We start from the raw sequence: 21510 nt of genomic DNA, 5'->3' as shown, positions 1-21510 counted from the left end.
TACCCTTAGAGGGCCAGTGCAGGGCAAACGCCCTGTCACAAGGACTAAATGCTCATGACTACTTTAAACCTCTGCCTGTTCCAGAATATGATTCTGTCCTTTCTGTGCCTCAGACTGTCATAAGAAGTGGAATTCCACATGGGGAGAACACTTTTGTAGCACCTTTGATTGATTGATTGGGGGGGGGGATGGGGTGTCAGTCAGTTGTTTGAAAACTGCCCAGGCACTGGGGATGTCAGAAGTAATTCCAGGCAAGATGGCTTAGTCATTTGAGGTGCATGAAAAACATAAGTGTATCCAGTGGGTATGACTGTCATGTATACGTGATGTACATAGAGACACCAGACACAGTGGCTACGTCTACACTGGCACCCTTTTCCGGAAATGCTTAAAATGGAACAGTTTTCCGTTATAAGTATTTCCGGAAAAAGCGCGTCTACATTGGCAGGATGCTTTTCCGGAAAAGCACTTTTTCTGGAAAAGCGTCCGTGGCCAATGTAGATGCTCTTTTCCGCAAAAAGCCCCGATCGTCATTTTTGCGATCGGGGCTTTTTTGCGGAAAAGACTACTGTGCTGTCTACACTGGCCCTTTTCCAGAACAGTTTTTCCGGAAAAGGACTTTTGCCCGAATGGGAGCAGCATAGTTTTTCTGGAAAAACACTGACAATTTTACAGTAGATCGTCATTGCTTTTCCGGAAAAGCAAGCGGCCAGTGTAGACAGCTCGCAGCCAGTCTGTTGAGAAAGGAACTCTGTTATGTTAGTTCTCTTTTGGAAATAGTGTTCCAGAAGTAAAGTGCAAAGTCTGAAAGATGTAAATTCAAAGAATTCAGCATCAAAGTCACTACAATAATAATTGTTATCATTAATTTTTTTTGGTAAATTTGTAATACGTTTTATACACGGCGGATGGAGGGTGCCAGATTTTAAGCTGCAGGGAGGAAGGGGACAGGCAGCAGCTGTATCAGAGGCAGCAGTGGGGGGTTAGGCAGCTCCCCGGGAGCTGGTGCTCACAGGGAGCTTGCTTAAAAGCAGGCTCCCCGCAAGCACTGGCTCTAGCCTGCTCTGCTCTACACCCCCTCCGCCCACTCTCCTGCGTATAACCATGAAGGTTAACCAATGAGTCCAGGCTTATCCATTAACCATTTAAACGTGTATACTGACACATCCCTAGTAAGCGAGGGAAGTGTTGGTAATGCTACTAGACAATATTGACCTCTCGTGGTTCGGTAAATTCTCTGATTCAATACCAGTCAGGTCCTGATTATGCCAGACTAGAGAGGTTCAACCTGTGTCTTCTCATTAAGTAACAGGTGGAAGTTTTGCCTGTAGATGTTAGCCATAGTTACTGCTCACCCACCAAACTTGAAGTTACATTTAGCCAGTGCTTTTTTTGCAAGAAAAAAGGTGCCGGTACTCCAGGCTCAAACTTGTTGAGCCAAAAAAAAAAAAAAGTCCTGTGCTGGTGCTGAAATGCCCCTTTAAGAGCTGTGTCCCGAGCGGGCTTCTGTTGGGAACCAAGCTGCCCTGGAATTCAATTAAAGTAAGATGGGAAAATAGGTGCCGGTACGCCGTCCTGGGGCGTACCATCACAAAAAAAAGCAATGCATTTACCTATTCTCCCTTCTTGTCATCTTCACATTTGTGTTTGAACCCTGTAATGCTACATTCAAAAGTTGGTGTCTGTAGGATCATAAAAATATAAGAATGACCATGCTGGGTTAGACCAAAGCTCCATTTAGACCAGTATCCTGTCCTCCAACAGTGGCCATTTCCATGTGCCCCAGAGGGAATGAACAGAACAGGCAATCATCAAGTGATCCATCTGCTGTTGCACATTCCCAGCTTCTGACACACAGAGGTTAGGGACACCATTCCTGCCCATCTTGACTAATGGCCATTGATGGACTTATCCTCCATGAATTTATCTAGTTCTTTTTTGAACCCTGTGAAAATCCTGATCTTCACAACATCCTTTGGCAAGGAGTTCCACAGGTTGACTGTGCATTGTGTGAAGAAAAACTTCCTTTTGTTTGTTTAAAACCCACTACCTATTAATTTCATTTGGTGACTCATAGTTCTTGTGTTATGGGAGTAAGTAAAGAACTTTTTCTTATTCACTTTCTCCATACCAGTTATGATTTTATAGACCTCTATCATATCCCCTCTTAGTCTCCTCTTTTCTAAATCCAAAAATCCCAGTCTTATTAATCTCTCCTCACATGACAGCTGTTCCATTCCCCTAGTCATTTTTGTTGCCCCTTTCTGAACTTTTTCCAATGCCAAATATCTTTTTGAGATGATGCGACTGCATCTGTACTCAGTATTCAAGATGTGGGTGTATCATGGATTTATACAGTGGCAATACAATATTCTCTGACTTATTCTATCCCTTTTAAATGATTCCTAACATTTTGTTTGCTTTTTTGACTGGGGCTGCACATTGCGTGCTGTCCACAATGACTCCAAGATCTCTCTCTTGAGTAGTAGGCACTGAATTAGCTGTTATCATTTTATATGTATAGTTGGGATTATGTTTTCCAACATTAAAATTCATCTGCCGTTTCATTGCCCAGTCACCTAGTTTTGTGAGATCCTTTCAAAGCTCTTCACAGTCTGCTTTGAACTTAACTGTCTTGAGCAATTTAGTATTATCTGCAAGTTTTGCCACCTCATGGTTTACCCCTTTCTCCAAATCATTCATGAGTATATTGAATAGGATTGCTCCCAGTACAGACCCATGCGGGACACCACTAGTTACTTCTCTCTGTTCTGAAAACTGATCATTTATTCCTTCCCTTTGTTTCCTGTCTTTTAACCAGTAAACAGCCCATGAGAGGACCTTCCCTCTTATCCCATGACATCTTACTTTGTTTAAGAGTCTTTGGTGAGGGACCTTGTCAAAGGCTTTCTGGCAGTCTAAGCACAGATAGATTTGCTCAGCAAGTTTTACAACAGGATGAAACTTTATATCCTTTAAAAGGTCAATATGTTTACCTTTGTCTTTACCTTTGGGTGAACTGGAAATGGCACGTGTTTTGCTTTGGTTTTGTTTCAGTTTATCCAAGTTGCAGTTAAAGACTGGAGACTTAGAACCACGGTTGTTTTCACGTCTGAGACATCTGCAAAATCTCGATCTCTCTGATAATGCGTTGGACAGGCTTCCGGCTAATTTGAGCCTGCCAGGCCTGCGTATCCTAAACTGCAGTAACAACCAACTGGAAGACGTGACTGCCTTGAAGCAGTTCCCACTGCTGGAGGAGCTAAGCTATGAAAACAATGTGTATTTGACCGTGAGTGATATAGTTTCCATCCTTACATGATAAGCAGCATATTGACCGGGAAGTAAATAATAATAGTACCTTGTGTAGCACTCTTCAGCCATAGATCTCAAAGTGCTTTACAAAGAAGGTCAGTAGCATTATCCCTGTTGTACAGATGAGGCTACTGAGGCACACAGAGGGCCCACAGTTACCCAGGATGCCAGTGGCAATGCTAAGTCTCCTGTTTCTTGGAGCAGTGCTCTAGCCACTAGGCCGGCTCCAGGAAGCTGCCCCCGCAGGGCTGCTTGTGCAGGGTATTCTAACGTGACTCCTCTCTGCAGAGCTTAGAAGATGGAAAGTGCCATGGTAGTGCGAAAGGGACCGCAAAACCCCCTTGTGCGCCACATAACGCCGCAGACTTGCCACAGCTGTGGGAAGGGGGGTCATCAATAGAAAAGTTAACTGAGTTCTGCATGCAGAAGCAAATTTTGCCCTCCATCATGCTGCACAGTGCTCCCTGGGCTAGCTGAGATTTTACTCCTGGCGATGCAGGAACAAGAAAGAGCTTGACTTGACTCTCAGAGCCCAGTTTGAGTTTGCAGGGCTGGCTGTCAGGACAAGAGTTTTACTTGTAAACAGAGCACGTTTAATCTGAAAGTCTTAAATGGTGCTAAATTATTTTCTTAAATGCCCTTTGTGGAATAAACATATTCAGTTCCTTCCTGCTGGATTTGTAATTTAAAACTCAGCAAACGAATGTTTATTTGTTCAAGCGACTATTGTGCCCATGCTGCCATAATGCAAACGTTCGATCTGTTTCCTAGACCAATGACGACTATAAGGTTATGTTTCTTCTACAAAATCTTCGGCTTCTCAATGGCAAGGATATCACCAAATTAGCTAATCATGTGAGAATTGTCAACAGCCGAGAGCTGACCAGCAAGGTAAGAGACGTAATGTTTCCATGGGCTTGCCTAAGGAATAGCTTACACTTACAGTAAAACCTCAGAGTTACGAAAGCCTCGGGAATGGAGGCTGTTCGTAACTCTGAACAAAACTTTTTAGTTCTTTCAGAAGTTTACAACTGAACAGTGACTAAAGATAGTTTTGCAATTTTGCTGTACAGACGAAAAGGCTGCTTTTAACCATCTTAATTTAAATGAAACAAGCACAGAAACAATGTCCTTACTTTGTTAAATTAAAAAAATAAAATAGCGAGGACTCCTGTGGCACCTTAAAGATTAACAAGTTTATTTAGGCATAAGTTTTTGTGAACTGGAGCCCACTTCATTAGATGCATGGACCACCAGGTAGGAACATGATCATGCGTCTGATGAAGTGAGCTCCAGCACACGAAAGCTTTTGCCCAAATAAAGTCTTTTGTCTTTAAGGTGCTGCACAGGACTCCTTGTTGTTTCTGTTGAAAGAGACTAACATGGCTACTCCCCTGAATCTTTTGTGAACTTTTTTTTTAAAACTGGTGTTCGTAACTCAGGTTCCACTGGCGATACAATGCAATATTCAGGTTAACTCCTCTGACCCTGTCCTCTGCTTCACTGTTGAAACTGTGCTGGCAGCTGACATGTTTAAATGCAGTAGCACAGTTCCATCTACATTGTGAACAGTCCTTGTCAAGACTTGAACGTCCCCTTCATTGGCCTCCTGTTCTCCGAAACCAATTTGTGATTGCTCTCCTGGTTTTCATTAGTCTCCTTATGCTCACCTCATGACCACCCACTGCCTTCAGTTTAAACCAGCATGCTCTGCACAACAAGACATGGGCCCCGATTCTGGGCTTTCAGGTAGCACCTGTGTACCAGCTCTCCTGGCATATAGAGGCTGCAAAGCTGGCGGGTCTTTCCACCCGGAATTCCCCTTGTGTGGGAGGGCTTTGACATTTGACAGCCCTGTATTAGATTTCTTAGCAGTTGGTAATAAATGAGACCATGTGTGTTCGGGATCTTCAGTTTTTCTGGGCTCCTGCAGCAACTCAGAAGTGTGGGGTTCTCAGTCTTTCCAGACTACTGCTCCCCTTTCAGGAGTCTGGTTTGTCTGGCTTATCCCCAAGTTCCACCTCCCTTAAAAACCACGGGATGTTAAAAAGGGATGTTAAAAAGCAGTTAATTAGGTAACCATGTAACTGTGAAAAATCTTAGCCGTTATATGCTCCAGGCTCTGCAGTATACTGCTTTATACTGTAGAGCCCAAAGCGTAGCCGGCTCCCTGGGGTTAACTGTTTAACCGGTTATGCTGTTGCATCCCTACTGCTACCAAATCAAACTTAAAATACAAATGTGTCCCAGCACACTAGTACTCAGAAATTGCAGACCTTTTCATTTTTACCATATAATTATTAAATCAATACATTATTTAAATTTTGTCCTGACATCTCAGTCAAAATGAGATGACAGAGCAGAATAAGCAAGTCACTGTTTGAGATTTTAGATTGTACTGACTGCATTAGTGTTTTCTATGTAGCCGGTTGTAAAACAAGGCAAATATCTGACTGAGTTGATGTACCTCCGAAAGATATCTATGTATCCCCAGAGTTATGTGTACTCTTAATCAAGAACTGCCATGTTAGAGGAGCCTCAGGAGTTGACATAACAGCCCAGTTGGTGGCTAAACCACAGGATTCCTCTAACATACACCATGGTTTGAACTAGTTCTTAGCTAGCTCCAGAATCAGGATACATCTAGATTACGTCCCTCTTTCAACAGAGGGATGTAAATTAGGCACTTCGAAATTGCAAATGAAGCTGGGATTTGAATTTCCCACGCTTCATTTGCATAATCACGATATGGCGCTCTTTCAAAAAAGCGCTCTTTCTAAAGTAAAACCGTGTCTAGATGCGGTTCTTTCGAAAAGGGGAGGCTTTTTTGAAAGATCCTGTAAACCTAGGATCTTTCCCAAGATCAGAGGGGGCAAATTACAGCTTGGGGGGCATATCAGGCCCATTGGACCCTTCGGTCCAGCCCCTGAGCTCCGGCCAGGGACTGGGGTCAGGCAAGCCTGGCTGGGGGGAGCCAACCCACTTCCTGGGCAGCAGGTTGAGAAGGGGAAGTTGGCCCCTGGGCCCTCCCCCACAATTCCCCCAGGCCGGTTGCTGCGCTGCCAGCCCCAGCAACACGGGCAAGGAGTGAGGATTCCAGGGAGGTGGGGCACGGAAGCTTGGATAGGGGCTGGGAGTCCCAAGGGGGCAGGGAGTAGGGAGGTTGAATGGAGAGGATCCTGGGGGGCAGGTAAGGGATGGAGTATAGAGTGGTTTGGACACAGGGCAGGGAGTGGGGGAGCAGGGGAGGCTGGATGAGGGGGGCCAATTTCTATACCAGATTGGTATAGGTTTACAGGATCTTTCGAAAAAGCCTTCCCTTTTCGAAAGAACCGCGTCAAGAACGCGGTTTTACTTTCGAAATAGTGCTTTTTCGAAAGAGCTCCATAATGTGATTATGCAAATGAAGAGCGGGAAATTCAAATCCTGGCTTCATTTGCAATTTCGAAGTGCCTAATTTACATCCCTCTGTCGAAAGAGGGATGCAATCTAGATGCAGCCTCAGCTCTGCAAGATTGGCCTCAAACTAATAATCTCTCTTTCTGCAGCACATACACAGACTAAGATTTGCTCTAACGCTAACTCTGAGCCATTTGTTTGGAACTCTTTCTTCCTCTGAGTCTTGCCAAAACATCTTTTCTTGCCTTTGGCCGATTCTCCCTGTACAGCATTTTGAGGCTGTGTGTATGGATAACATTCTACAACAAAAATAGTGGTTTTGTAATATTAGTTTTGCCATTTATAGAACATTCTCAAGCTGGCACTTGTCACACTCACCTACATTAGATGTGGTGCAGAGATTCACAACGTGAAAGGGACTAGAGATCTGGGCCTCAGGCTTCTAATAGGCAGGCTTCCTGATACAGGCTGTGTCTACACTGGTAAGGTTGGCAGCAAAAGTGCTGTCGACATGCAAAAGTCTCTACAAGTGGAAAAACAGTCAAACCTGTTTTTCTGCCTCCCATTGTCAACATTTCCTGGCCACATTTTTAGCACCCCTGTCAACAGGCAGAGCAAAGGAATGTAGGTAAGCATCCTGCAGTGCAGTGTTGTGGGAAGGCAGAACTGATCCCTGCACTTCTTGGATTCCCTCGTAGTTCTGTGAGCTCTCCATGCTGAGGAATGTCAAAGCAGTACAGCCGTCTCTCCACCCCTCCCCCTACAGCAGCTGTCTGCTTGCCACTGTGTTCCTAGAAGGGCAGAATAGAAGCACTCCAATGATTTGCTCTTTGTTTCCCAAAGGGAGCAGCTCGCTCAGCTGTCAGTCACTTCCCAGAGCTTTGAAAGGGGAGGGACACATGCCTGCCAAGCAGCAGAGATCACAAAACACTGAGCACAGCCACCACGGCAGGTATTGTAGGATACTGGTGGAAGCCAGTTTTCTCAACAAAACAAACAGCAGCGTCCACATTGGCTCTTTGTTGACAATAAAGGGAGGGGACAAGACAAGTATCTCACTGGGGTGGAAGATTTTGTTTCCAAAACTGGGTGTTTTTCCCGACAAAAGCTGCACTGCAGTGTAAACGCTCTGGCTACGTCTACACTGGCCCCTTCTTCGGAAGAGGCATGCTAATTTAGAACTTTGGAATAGGGAAATCCGCGGGGGATTTAAATATCCCCCGCCGGATTTAAATAAACATGGCCGCCGCTTTTTTTCCCGGCTTAGGGAAAAGCCGGAAAAGAGCGTCCAGACTGGCGCGATCCTCCGGAATAAAGCCCTATTTCAGAGGATCTCTTATTCCTACTTGAAAGTTTTCCTTATTCCAAAGTTCTAAATTAGCATGCCTCTTCCGAAGAAGGGGCCAGTGTAGACGTAGCCTCTCTGTTTTGTCACCAAAAGGCAGATTTTGGCGACAAAACTTGCCAGTGTAGACAATTCCACAAGCAGTTCCAATGCTCTGAAAAGACACTGAATGTTGTGTGGTATTTCTGTTTGCTCTGGTGGCTGTAGTCAGAACATCTTCTCTTCCATTGTTATGCAGAGTTACTGTGAATGCAGCTGCGACCTGCCTACCTCAGATGCAAATGCACTGAGTGATGTAATTCCTGCATGTGTACCATTGATACAGTGTGTAATGCATAAAGGTGCTAACTCTGCCAGCTCGTATAAAACGTTTGTAAATATATTCAGCGTAGCTACTCACATGAATAAATATAGTAGTGTGTAAGAGTCTGCAGAATTGGCACTAGGGTTTGTAAAGCAGTTTGGAGTCCTTAGAACATAAGAATGGCCCGACCAAAGGTCCATCTAGCCCAGTATCCTGTCTGCTGACAGTGGCCGATACCAGATGCCCAAAAGGGAGGGAACAGAACAGGGAATTATCAAGTGATCCTTCTCTTGTCAACCATGTCTGGCCTCTGACAAATATAGGCTAGGGACACCATTCCTTCCCATCCTGGCTGATTGCCATTGATGGACCTAGCCTCCATGAATTTATCTAGTTCATTTTTGAACCCTGTTAAAATCCTGGTCTTTGTAACATCCTCTGTCAAGGAGTTCCACAGGTTGGCTGTGCACTGCATGAAGAAAAACTTTCTTTGGTTTGTTTTAATTAAACCTGCTGCCTACCTATTCCTTTTTTGAGTAAAGGTTCTATGCAAATGTATCCTTTATTTGCAGGTGCTTCCAGGGCGCCTCTTTCTAACACACATGAATCCTTTAAAATAAAAACACAAATGCAAAATGTGTTCACAAACCCTCCTTCCCTCCCCACCCAAAGTTGCTGAGATCATTATATCAGCACCTGATCAAATAAAGGCCAAACAGAGCCCTGTCTGAGCCCCGGGGTTGGCCATTTCTGGAAGGGTTGTACTAGGGAGCGTTATGATTTCCGTGACATATCCAGCTCAGTAAACCAAATCTCTCTACCTAGGTCAAAGCCCACTGGGAGAAGAATTTCCGAAGCCAACTCCCTGAGAAGTATTCAGTCGAGCATGTGAAGTTCATCAAGAAAAAGTTTTTGAAGTCTGCACAAACCCACGTCATCTACGGACCCAGCTCCCTCAGTGAATTTACCCGATGGAGGGTAAGTGTCTCATCTTTTTCTGAGTTGCCCAAAACCAGGATTCTGCAGCTTCATTTTGTGCCCCCGTAACATTAAGCTGCTGAAATGATTGGTGGTCGGGGGCTCCTGCAAATGACAACATCCACCTTTGGTTTTCATTGCTAATTAGCTGTAGGTGTTACATGGGCAGCGGCAGTAAATTCCATTCTGGATGCAGTGGGGGGGTGTCCTGTCTTTGTTTTCTGCTCACCAGCGTCAAGATACTTGTAGGCTGTATCTAGACTGGCAAGTTTTTCCGCAAAATCATCTGATTTTTTAGAAAAACTTGCCAGCTGTCTACACTGGCCGCTTGAATTTCCAGAAAAGCACTAATGATCTCATGTAAAATCATCAGTGCTTTTCCGGAAATACTATGCTGCTCCTGTTCGGGCAAAAGTCTTTTTCCGAAAGACTTTTGCACAAAAGGGCCAGTATAGACAGCATAGTATTGTTTTCCACAAAAAAGCCCCGACCGCGAAAATGGCGATCGGGGCTTTTTTGCGGAAAAGCGCGTCTAGATTGGCCACGGACACTTTTCCGCAAAAAGTGCTTTTGCGGAAAAACGTCCGTGCCAATCTAGACGTGCTTTTCCGAAAATGCTTTTAACGGAAAACTTTTCCGTTAAAAGCATTTCTGGAAAATCATGCCTGTGTAGATGTAGCCGACGTGATTGAGTATTAGGAATAGTCGTATGTGCAAGTGACAAATGATGTTAAAGGCAACCACTGTGTCTTCACAGCCCATTAAAGCGAAAGCTGTGTGCACACTGCCAGAGGAAGAGAGACCCTTTGGTTTGGGAGGAGGGTTTTAATTGCATGCACCCTCTGCTTCCGTCCGCTCTAGCTTTGTTGCTTTTGCCTTCCTTCCTCAGATGACCCCCCTGGCCTCAGTAACAGAGCGGGGAGCTCGGACCATGTGGCACAGACATACCCCCCCTCAGTAAAACCCAACACGTATTGGCAGAAGTCGTACGTGGAGGTTAAGATTGCAGCCAGACAGGCTTGTATTCCACCTCATGTTGCAGAACTCCACTGTGCTCATGCAGAAAATTCACCCCAATCTCTCATTTCTGCCCCTTACCTCGGGTCATCCAGATCCATCACTTGCTATTCACAGTATCCAGGTGCTCCATTCGGTAGCTGAGTCGCAGTCATTGCTCTCACACACTGGCCTTTGGCTAATAACTGGTGGCAATTGGCAGTTTTTTCATTGTGTCACCAGTATTTGTATGGGGCTCACTGTTGCCACACGCCTGGTCCCTCCTCTGACTGTGAGAAGAGCCGTCTTTAAACTACCCTAATTGATCCTCGTTGCTGGCAGCCTCCAGAGAGAAGCTGTAGACTGAATGAGGCCAAATTCCAATCTCCTAGCAGTGGTTCCTCTCGGTCAGGAATGAGGCCCAGGAGAGTGGCAGCACGAGGCATCTTGCACTGCTGCCTCCCATACTGGGCGAATTCTGTGACCAAAGAGAGGGCTTCGGTCACCACAGCTCTCAGCCTAGGTCCTTGCACCAGCCTGGAAGTACATCCCCCATAATAGCAAAAGCCAGATACCTCCCCTCAAAAAACGCCAACCCCCAAACCTGTGAGGGCACATCTGAGCCGGGATGTTCCCGTTGTGTCCTCTGTGGAGTGATGCCTTTTAAATTCCCCTTGTGATGCTAGGTGAAAATGATCGCCGAGGAGTTGTTGGCAGCCCTGGTGGGACAGGAAGAGAACACCAATCCTGAACTGCCAGACAGGATGGAAGATAATGAGGAGGAGACTCCAGAAACCCCCAGGGAGGTGGGAGATGATATTGCACAGGTAAGGGCTCTACGGGGGGGGGGGGGGGGGTAGTTTGAAGTGAGATGCTCTTGATTTTTAAGCAAGAGAACTGCATGGAAGGGTAGCGGCTGCTCTTTTCCAGCTGGGTTTTACACATTGCACCAAGGCCAGCTTTACCATCCGCATGTTACAAAACTGCCTGCAAGTAGAGTATTTCTCTGCTGAGGATCCCCTAGCCAGGAGGTCTGAGCAGATTCAGTGGCAGCCTCATCAAGGAGGTAAAGGGAGTTCATTCCATGTATGTTTTTACTTTCATCCAGAAGGATCTGTGCAAAGCCCTATGCAAAATGAATGCTGCTATTAACTGTTTGTATTGGGATAGTGCCTGGAGTTACCAGCCTACAATCAAGGCCCCATCGTGATTGGTGACGTACGTCTATAGCGTGAGAGACTGTCCATGCTTCAAAGAGCAGAAATAAGACAAAGGGTATGAGGGGAATAAAGGCACAAGAGGGTAGTGACAGAACAGGAATAGACCCCAGCTACACCGACTCCTCAGCCGGTGTCCAAGACCACTGGACCAGGTTGCCTGTCAGCAAATACAGGGATTGCTTCATCCACCACTAAAATGCAGCCACCTCTGGGATGGCACACAGCAGCTGCAGGCAGGCTTTCAGAAATCCTAATTGACAGAGGTGGGGGGTTGATTTTGTTAACTTTTAAAAACTGATTTTCTTATTAATTCAAAACACTGTTGAAAAAGTTTCCTTCTGTAACTCAGGCAGCATCTCGGGTTTTAGGCTGTTCTAACAAACCTTGCAAGCTGGCGGCACCTTCAGATTTTCCCAGGAATGGGAAGGTTGGGTCATTATCCCAGATGCAAAAGACTCTGACTCTCGTAGGAGACCCAGAATATTGGCTGGATAATGTCCTGCTTCTTCCGCTTCCACGGGGAAAGGAAGAAACTGAGGTGGCACAGGTTTTGAGGTTGCCCTCTCACTGCTCTTAAATTCTTTGACTGGGCTGTTCCTTATCCTCGTGTGAATCAGAATTAGCACCACTGGGGTCAGCCGCATGACACAGGTGACGCGAGAGGAGAATTGGGCTCTGCATATTGTTCTCCAATCAGCTGCAGTGCGGTGGCCTGGGGGACCTCTGCAGAAGAGGGCCTGTCTGACTTAGGAGCCCGGTCGCTGGGCATTTAAGAGACTTTCGCTGAATTCTAAGCTGTCTGTAGTCTGGGTGATGCAAGAAGCAACCCAGTACATTGCCAGTGTCTTTCCTAGGTCACATTAATCCCCAGCAAGAGAAGAGGGAATCACTCAGCAGTGGGATCTGCAAGCAAAAGACCCCGGTCCCAGTGTAACCTGGAGGAGGAGGTTGTGCTTAGCCCCAGAAAGTCCAGTCCTTCACGGGATGACCCGACTCCCGATACGCCAAGAGCATCGAACCAGCCAGCAAAGGGGGCAGAAGAGACTCACAGGAATGGAGAGCAGCTTGCAAAAGGACAGAGCCACAGACGATCCAGCCAGCTCACAGAGGAGCCAAGCCAGGAGCAGGACAAGAGGGGCCTGAGCATATCTCCGGTCAAGGACCTAGATGACAAGGTGCACTGCTCAGCCTCTTTTGGGGTTGCAGAGAGGATCCAAGTTGGGATGGGGACGGGAAGGTTCTGCTCTCTCCAGGCATTTCAGTAACCCTCTCAGATTCCCAGACCCCAGCTGACTAGCTGTTCAGGGGCGGGTATTGCTTTTCTCTGAAGCACAAGGGTTTGGCCTCAGCTGGAGACAGGGCACTGGCTGAGGTGACCCAGAGCTGTGAAGCGGTACAGACAATCCTCTTTCCTATGTGTTTGGCTGCTGTGTTGTGCTCGCACTCTCAGAGTCAGACTGATCACTAGGTTTAGGGCTGGCAAGGGATTTCCCCTGGCAAATAGCAAAGGAGATTTAAATCACCAATTTGAATCTAATTCAAGCCAGCAGCCAAGAAACCTTGATTTAAATAATCTCTTCTAACTGTAAGTTTATTTTGAAATAAAAACGGCATTGCGTGTATATTTTAAAAAATAAGATTTAAATGTAAAAGTTCTGATTTTTTTTTTAATCATTGGTTTTTGTTCACCCTGCCAGAGGGGCCCAGAGCTTGGGTTTTCCTCCGCAGCGTGGTCTGTGGATTGCCTGCTGGGATCGTTTGGGTACACCCCACTTAATAAATTGGACTGTTTTGTTTTATCTCAAGTTCTTGGATTCAGTATGGGGGTAAAACACAATGGTCTGTGTTACATGGGGCATCAGATTAGATCAGTGGTTTTTGATTTTTGAGAAACCCTCGTGCCTCCTCCCCCCCAAAAATAGCAGCAAAACTTGTTGAGCAAAAGAAAAAGGAACTGACCGGGCCCTAAAAACAAAAATAGCAGCAAAACTTGGGGAGGGAGGGGCGGGGAGAATGATGGGGGAGGGGCTGGGTCGCCTCACGCCCCCTCCCCCTCCGAATTTCTTCACGCCCCCCCAGCTTGGGAACCCATGGACTAGATGATCTAATGGCCCCTTCTGGCCTTGAACTCCATGGATCTGAGACTGATTCATTCCCGATGGGGGATCAGTGTACGTGCTCAGCTCCCAGGGCTGAGCAGGAAAGGCAGCAAGGGGGGAGAAATCCCTGTGCCGGTGGTGCATAGTCTCCAGCGTGTCAGAATTTCGTTTCTAAAGTTACTGTCAAATTGGCAGATTTGTCACAGTACCTGAGTGAAAAGCTTTTGTGGACGGAGCCCTGTAAAGAATTCTTGATTGTTTTGGGCGGCTCTTGCCCCGAGGACACTGCCCAGTGCTTCCTGTTACTTCAGTCGCCCCTCTCAGTTGCGGGGGGGCTCCAATGCCTCCCCTCTTCCTGTGTTCCCCACTGACCCCTGCTGAGTAGAGCAGTCCTTTGCTTCCACAGGCATCTGGACAGAAAGCAGTCCTGAACCTGCTCTAGCATACAGCAGGAACCGACCCATTGCTCAGCCAGTCTCAGGGGCGCATAATTGTGGCATAAAGCCACCTTTCCAGCCAGCTTGGATAGAGCAAAGGAGCAGAGCCCTTGTCTCCAAACCCTAAGGAACCATAGCCAGGCTACCCAAGAGAATACTTTGCTGCATGGAACACGTCATGTCCAGATGGTATTAAGGACTTGGGAACAAGGATGGCCCAGCTAGAGAGAGGGTTAGCAGCCGGGTTTGAGGTTGTAGGATGCCCTACAAGAGTGAAGAAGAATAAAAGATCCATCTATCTTTTGGTCTAGTCCAGGGGTCTCAAACTCCCAACCCGCAGGACATTCCTGGCTGGAGCAATTGTACAATCTGGCCCAGAAGTTCCAGCGGGCTGGGGGGTGCAGGGAAGGGCTGTCAGTTACCATTCCCCAAACCTCATCTCTTCCTGCCATTGCCCCACCCTCTCCCCCCATAACATCCTGTCTGCTTAGGGAGCTGCCCTGGGATTACCGGGGGCCCTGGCACGAGGAATGTGGGGAACCCCAGCTGCTCCTGCTTCGCCAGCCTCCCTTCTACCCCCTAGAGCTTCAAACCGTGTCCAGACTGTGCAATTTCTCCGGCCGGTGATGACCCACAGGCCGGGAGTTTGAGACCCCTGATCTAGCCCCTGGGGTTCTGTGTCAATAAGACGTGGGAGTAGGAGGCTTCTTCTTTTCCCGTTACTGGTGCACGTTTTCTAACTGTGAAGTGTATTGCAGGATGCAATCAGTTTGGAGCCACTGCATTTTCTTCAGTGTCACAGCAAAGGCAATAGCCGAGAGGATTTTAAAACCCAGCTCTGGTCCTGCGTCTTCGAGCCCCCGTTGGACTGTGGGACGAGGAAAGGTGAGCTTGCTCAAAGGCACGTGGGGAGCTCTTTGCAGGTGGCAGGCTTCACAAAATGACTCCCAAGCCCTTTGGCTCAGGGTCTGGGGGGAATGATGCCCACCTGACTCAGGCATTAAATCCTGCCACACTCAGGCTGTAGTTTCCACTGCTAGCTGCTCATATTCTGACTCCAGATAGATCAGGATTCTCTTGTCGCTTGCGTGCATCAGTTTCGTGGCAGATGCACTTCCTAGCCACGCCAGCCCACAGAATAGCTCCATTGCCCCACGGACCGGGAGTCTGAGGTAACGGAGACTCAGAATGTTGGCTGGATGATGGCAGATGGTGCTGGTTAGTGCAGTGAGCAGTGGTCTAACTACCAGCCCTGGGTTTTCTTTCAGACCCTGTCATGAGCACCTCCAGAACCATGGCCACCTGTGGAGGGGAATCGGTTTGTCTCATCGACTGCGAGACTGGAATAGTGCTGAAAAAGTATAAAGTGGCTGCGGAGGTAGGGACACGAGTTTCTGGCCTCTGACAAATAGAGGCTAGGGACACCATTCCTACCCATTCTGGCTAATAGCCATTGATGGACCTAACCTCCATGAATCAATCTAGCTCTATTTTGAACCCTGTTAAAGTCCTAGTCCTCACCACATCCTCTGGCAAGGAGTTCCACAGGCCAACCATGCTCTGCGTGAAGAAAAACTTCCTTTTTTTTGTTTTAAACCTGCTGCCTATTCATTTCATTTGGTAACCCCTAGTTCTTATGGGAACAAGTCAATAACTTTTCCTTATTCACTTTCTCCTCACCAGTCATGATTTTATAGACCTCTATCATATCCGTCCCTCCCCTTGTCTCTCTAGACCAGTGTTTCCCAATTTTAGTTGGCCACGGAACCCCTAGGGTTGCCTCACGATTTGTTGAGAAAAAAAAAAAAAGTCCTGCCGCCGCTTTTCATTGAGCAAAGAAAAAAAACAAAACCCCGCCACCGCTTTTCATCGAGGAGGAAAAAAAAAGTCTCTTCAAGAGGGAACGGGGGAGTGCCAGCTCCTCACGGAACCCTTACTTTCGCTTCGCACCAATTGGGAATCACTGTTCTAGACAAGTAACCTTTGCAGAATTTTAAAATACTGGGCACACCATTTTAAAGTTTTTGGTGCAGAGTTCCCTCGGGAGAAAATGTCTGTCACTCTGTTACAAAACCAGCCTGAAACAATGGCTCCCAGCGTGGACAGGCCTTAAAATGATGGGTACGGATGGAAAATGGCATTTGTTGATCCTGAAAATAATAAGACAAGCTAAAACTTGGCTACCCCACTGGTACGCTGTTAAAACTGCTTTTACAGTTTGTGTTTCTTCCCCTAAGTTTGATCTGACGTGCATGGCCCGTTTCATCAGCCCTGTTGTTTCAAAATGCAGCTTTTCTCTCGTTCACTAGCTTGCTGTCTAAACTGTGTCCTTGCTGCCATACCCCAATGTTACGTTTCACAGTTTCTCATCTCTCCTTGTCCTAGGAGTTTTTCTCTGTTGCATGGACAACTCTGACATTGGTAACTAACGACGGCCGGAAAAAAAAACACAATATCCTGGCCGCAGCCGGCAGAAGAGGAATTGTGAAGCTGATTCATGTGTCAGCTGATTTCTGTTATGGAGAGCTAAAGGCTCACAAAAAGCCCATTGCTACAGCCTGCTTCAGCCCAACCTGCGAGACTCACCTCTTTAGTAAGTCTCCAGTTCTGCATCTCGCTAGCAGCAGGGAGAAGGCCTGGCTTCCAGGAGGGAGGGATTTTGCGGTCACCAGGGTTGGAGCAGATATTGGCAGATGGATATGGTGTTGAGACATGCACCTGGAGCGCATATAACTCATTGGCTTGTGGCATAAGTTCACCCTTGGGGTTGACCCCAGGAGGATATGCCTTGTTACAGCCATCCGCTACAGCGCCTTCCTTCTTTTGCCCAAGTGGTGGCAGCTCAGACTTTGGACCTGAGAGGTCCACAGATGACTGAAATCCCAGCCATTCGATGCCGAGGAGGGAGGGTGCTACCTCTTGTGGGGGAGAAGTTGTGAATCCATTCCCATGGGCTGTTTGATTTCTTCAAATCAGTGAAGTTCTGTGCAGTTGTAACTGCAGGTTCTAACTAGTTACATATATTTAGTGACCTCTGATATTACTCACTCTTACAAATTACCTTATTCGGGGCCAGATCCTGAATATGAGGAGAACTTTGCATAGTTTGGTACTCAGTGAGCAGCCAGTAATAGCCTTTGGGTTACAAGTTACAATGGCATTTTCTGTCTAGTCACGTACTGATCAACCCTTCAGACTTGTTTTTCCCTGTTCCGTACCTTTTGTTTTGCATCTGAAATGACTCGCATCCTACTGTGCCATGTGCCTTATAAAGGCCTAAGCGTTCAAAAGCGTTGGAGGCCTCCAGTCCTGGGCACCCAACTTTTGGAAGCACCTGTAATGGGCAGGTCTCTTAAGTATGCTCAAGAATTGAAAACCAAGACCCAGACAGCTCAGTAGATAGGCACGCTGTTCAATTACCAGCAGAGGGGGACATTCACTGGAGAGTTGTTCTGAATTGGATAACCACAGGGACGTTAAAAGAAGGAAGGGCCACTTTTATAGAGTTGGGGTCTTTGCAGGGTTCCTGGAAGGCCTGATGGTCGGGTAGTTGAGAGAAGTCATTTAATTGGGGTCTGGCTTATTTTCTGAATAAGCTTATTGCAGATGTACCATGTACCACTCAGTGGCAAAGACTTTAAAATCTTGGCGCTTAGTGTCCACAGTGGGAGGTGCTATAATGATTAATAAAGTATGTGAAATCATAGAATCACAGAATCATAGGACTGGAAGGGACCTCGAGAGGTCATTGAGTCCAGCCCCCCGCCCTCAAGGCAGGACCAAGCTCCGTCTACACCATCCCTGACAGATGTCTATCTAACCTGTTCTTAAATATCTCCAGAGAGGGAGATTCCACCACCTCCCTTGGCAATTTATTCCAATATTTGACCACCCTGACAGTTAGGAATTTTTTCCTAATGTCCAATCTAAACCTCCCTTGCTGCACTCCTTGTCCTGTCCTCAGAAACCAAGAGGAACAAATTTTCTCCTTCCTCCTTGTGACGCCCTTTTAGATATTTGAAAACCACTATCATGTCCCCCCTTAAACTTCTTTTTTCCAAACTAAACAAGCCCAGTTCACGAAGCATCATTCTTGTCGCTCTTCTCTGTACCCTTTCCAATTTCTCCACATCTTTCTTGAAATGTGGCGCCCAGAACTGGACACAGTACTCCAGCTGAGGCCTAACTAGTGCAGAGTAGAGCGGCAGAATGACTTCACGAGTTTTGCTTACAACACACCTGTTGATACAACCTAGAATCATATTTGCTTTTTTTGCAACAGCATCACACTGTTGACTCATATTCAACTTGTGGTCCACTATGACCCCTAGATCCCTTTCCGCCATGCTCTTTCCTAGACAGTCGCTTCCCATCTTGTATGTATGGAACTGATTGTTCCTTCCTAAGTGGAGCACTTTGCATTTCTCTTTATTAAACTTCATCCTGTTTACCTCTGACCATTTCTCTAACTTGCTAAGGTCATTTTGAATTATGTCCCTATCCTCCAAAGAAGTTGCAATCCCACCCAGTTTGGTATCATCTGCAAACTTAATAAGCGTACTCTCTATCCCAATATCTACATCATTGATGAAGATATTGAACAGTACGGGGTCCCAGAACAGACCCTTGCGGAACTCCACTTGTTATCCCTTTCCAGCAGGATTTAGCACCGTTAACAACAACTCTCTGACTACGGTTATCCAGCCAATTATGCACCCACCTTATCGTGGCCCTATCTAAGTTATATTTGCCTAGTTTATCAATAAGAATATCATGCGAGACCGTATCAAATGCCTTACTAAAGTCTAGGTATATGACATCCACCACTTCTCCCTTATCCACAAGGCTCGTTATCCTATCAAAGAAAGCTATCAGATTAGTTTGGCATGACTTGTTCTTCACAAACCCATGCTGGCTATTCCCTATCACTTTATTACCTTCCAAGTGTTTGCATATGATTTCCTTAATTACCTGCTCCATTATCTTCCCTGGGACAGACGTTAAACTGACCGGTCTGTAGTTTCCTGGGATGTTCTTATTCCCCTTTTTATAGATGGGCACAATATTTGCCATTTTCCAGTCTCCTGGAATCTCCCGTCTTCCATGATTTTTCAAAGATCATAGCTAAAGGCTCAGATACCTCCTCTATCAGCTCCTTGAGTATCCTGGGATGCATTTCATCAGGACCTGGCGACTTGCTGACATCTAACTTTCCTAAGTGATTTTTAACTTGTTCTTTGTGTATCCTATCTTCTAAACTTACCCTCTCTCTGCTTGTATTCACTACGTTAGGCACACCTCCAGACTTCTCGGTGAAGACCGAAACAAAGAAGTCATTGAGCATCTCTGCCATTTCCAAGTTTCCTGTTACTGCTTCTCCCTCCTCACTGAGCAGTGGGCCTACCCTGTCCTTGGTCTTCCTCTTGCTTTTAATGTATTTATAAAAGTTCTTCTTGTTTCCCTTTATGCCTGTAGCTAGTCTGATCTCATTTTGTGCCTTTGCCTTTCTAATCTTGCCCCTGCATTCCCGTGTTGCTTGCCTATATTCATCCTTTGTTATTTGTCCTAGTTTCCATTTTTTATATGACTCCTTTTTTATTTCGAGATCATGCAAGATCTCCTTGTTAAGCCAAGCTAGTCTTTTGCCATATTTTCTATCTTTCCTACACAGCGGAATTGTTTGCTTTTGGGCCCTTAACAACGTCCCTTTGAAATACTTCCAACTCTCCTCAGTTGTTTTTCCCTTCAGTCTTGCTTCCCATGGGACCTTACCTACAAGTTCTCTGAGCTTATCAAAATCTGCCTTCCTGAAATCCATTACCTCAATTGTGCTGGTCTCCCTTCTACCTTTCCTTAAGATCATGAACTCTATTATTTCATGATCACTGTCCCCCATACTGTCTTCCACTTTCAAGTTCTCAACTAGTTCCTCCCTATTTGTTAAAATCAAATCCAGAACAGCTTCTCCTCAGAGCTTTTTCAACCTTCTGAAACAGAAAGTTGTCTCCAATGCAGTTCAGAAACTTATTGGATAGCCTGTGCCCCGCTGTGTTAGTTTCCCAACATATGTCTGGATAGTTGAAGTCCCCCATCACCACCAAATCTTGGGCTTTGGATAGTTTTGTTAATTGTTTAAAAAAGGCCTCATCCAGCTCTTCCACCTGGCTAGGTGGCCTGTAGTAGACTCCTAGCATGACATCACCCTCATTTTTTACCCCTTTTAGCTTAACCCAGAGACTCTCTACACAGCTATCTCCTACGTTCATCTCCACTTCAGTCCAAGTGTGTACATTTTTAATATACAAGGCAACCCCTCCTCTCTTTTTTCCCTGTCTGTCCTTCCTGAGCAAGCCGTACCCTTCCATACCAACATTCCAATCATGCGTCCCATCCCACCAGGTTTCTGTAATACCAATGATATCATAGTTGTATTTATTTGTTAGCAATTCCAGTTCTTCCTGCTTATTACCCATACTTCTCGCATTTGTATATAGGCATCTAAGATACTGATTTGATCTTGCCTCCCTGTTGTGCCCTGACCCTCCTTTCTCCTTGCCATTATAGGCCATAGTCCCCCCCATTTCCAACCCATCTCCCAGTCCCGCACATTCAGCACTTACCTGTGGGCTTTGCTCACCTGTCCCCGTCGAACCTAGTTTAAAGCCCTCCTCACAAGGTTAGCCAGTCTGTGTCCAAACAAGGCCTTCCCGCTCCTGGAAAGGTGAACTCCATCTCTGCCAAGCAGTCCTTCCTGGAAGAGCACCCCGTGGTCAAGGAAGCCGAAGCCCTCCTGGCGACACCATCTTCGCAGCCAGGCATTCACCTCCAGGATGCACCTCTCTCTGCCCGGGCCCCTACCTTTGACAGGAAGGATCGAAGAGAATACCACCTGCGCCCCAAACTCCCTCACCTGTACTCCCAAAGCCCTGTAGTCACGCTTGATCCGCTCAGTGTTACACCTGGCAGTATCATTTGTGCCCACATGGATGAGTAGCATGGAGTAGTAGTCAGAGGGCCGGATAATCCTCGACAATGCTTCCGTAACATCTCGGATACGGGTCCCTGGCAGACAGCATACCTCTCGAGATGAACTGTCAGGGCGACAGATGGGCGCCTCCGTTCCCCTCAGAAGAGAGTCTCCAACCACCACTACCCTACGTTTCTCCCTCACAGTGGTGGCAGGAGACTGCTCAACCTTGGTAGTGCAAGGCTTGGTCTCCTCCACTGTGGGGGGTGACTCCTTGTCTCCTGCAGAAAGTATAGTGTAACAGTTATGTAACAACACAATGGGAGGGTTAGGAGCAGGGATGGAACACTGCCTGCTGCCAGAAATAACCAGCTGCCAGTGCTCACCCTGCACCACCTCCTCCTCCATAAGTGGCGGGTCAGCAGTCCCACATCCTAGGACAGTGACCTC

General features: G+C 46.6%; 1 protein-coding gene across 3 annotated transcripts in view; it reads left to right on the top strand.

The window, feature by feature from the left end:
- LRWD1 (leucine rich repeats and WD repeat domain containing 1) overlaps nt 1–21510 on the top strand; it is a 42265-nt gene that overhangs the window by 9260 nt on the left and 11495 nt on the right. For all 3 annotated transcript variants that reach the window (XM_075904965.1, XM_075904964.1, XM_075904966.1), the window contains exons 3-10: nt 3058–3292; nt 4087–4206; nt 9189–9341; nt 11024–11164; nt 12412–12732; nt 14852–14978; nt 15362–15471; nt 16479–16686. In XM_075904965.1, coding sequence (XP_075761080.1) covers nt 3058–3292; nt 4087–4206; nt 9189–9341; nt 11024–11164; nt 12412–12732; nt 14852–14978; nt 15362–15471; nt 16479–16686 — 1415 coding nt within the window. The remainder of the gene's footprint in view (nt 1–3057; nt 3293–4086; nt 4207–9188; nt 9342–11023; nt 11165–12411; nt 12733–14851; nt 14979–15361; nt 15472–16478; nt 16687–21510) is intronic.

This window comes from Pelodiscus sinensis, chromosome 21 (genome assembly GCF_049634645.1).
Source record: "Pelodiscus sinensis isolate JC-2024 chromosome 21, ASM4963464v1, whole genome shotgun sequence".
In the NCBI taxonomy this organism is placed as follows: domain Eukaryota; kingdom Metazoa; phylum Chordata; order Testudines; family Trionychidae; genus Pelodiscus; species Pelodiscus sinensis.
The sequence above is the reverse complement of the archived record's forward strand: the minus strand, read 5'-3'. Positions and strand labels throughout refer to the sequence as shown.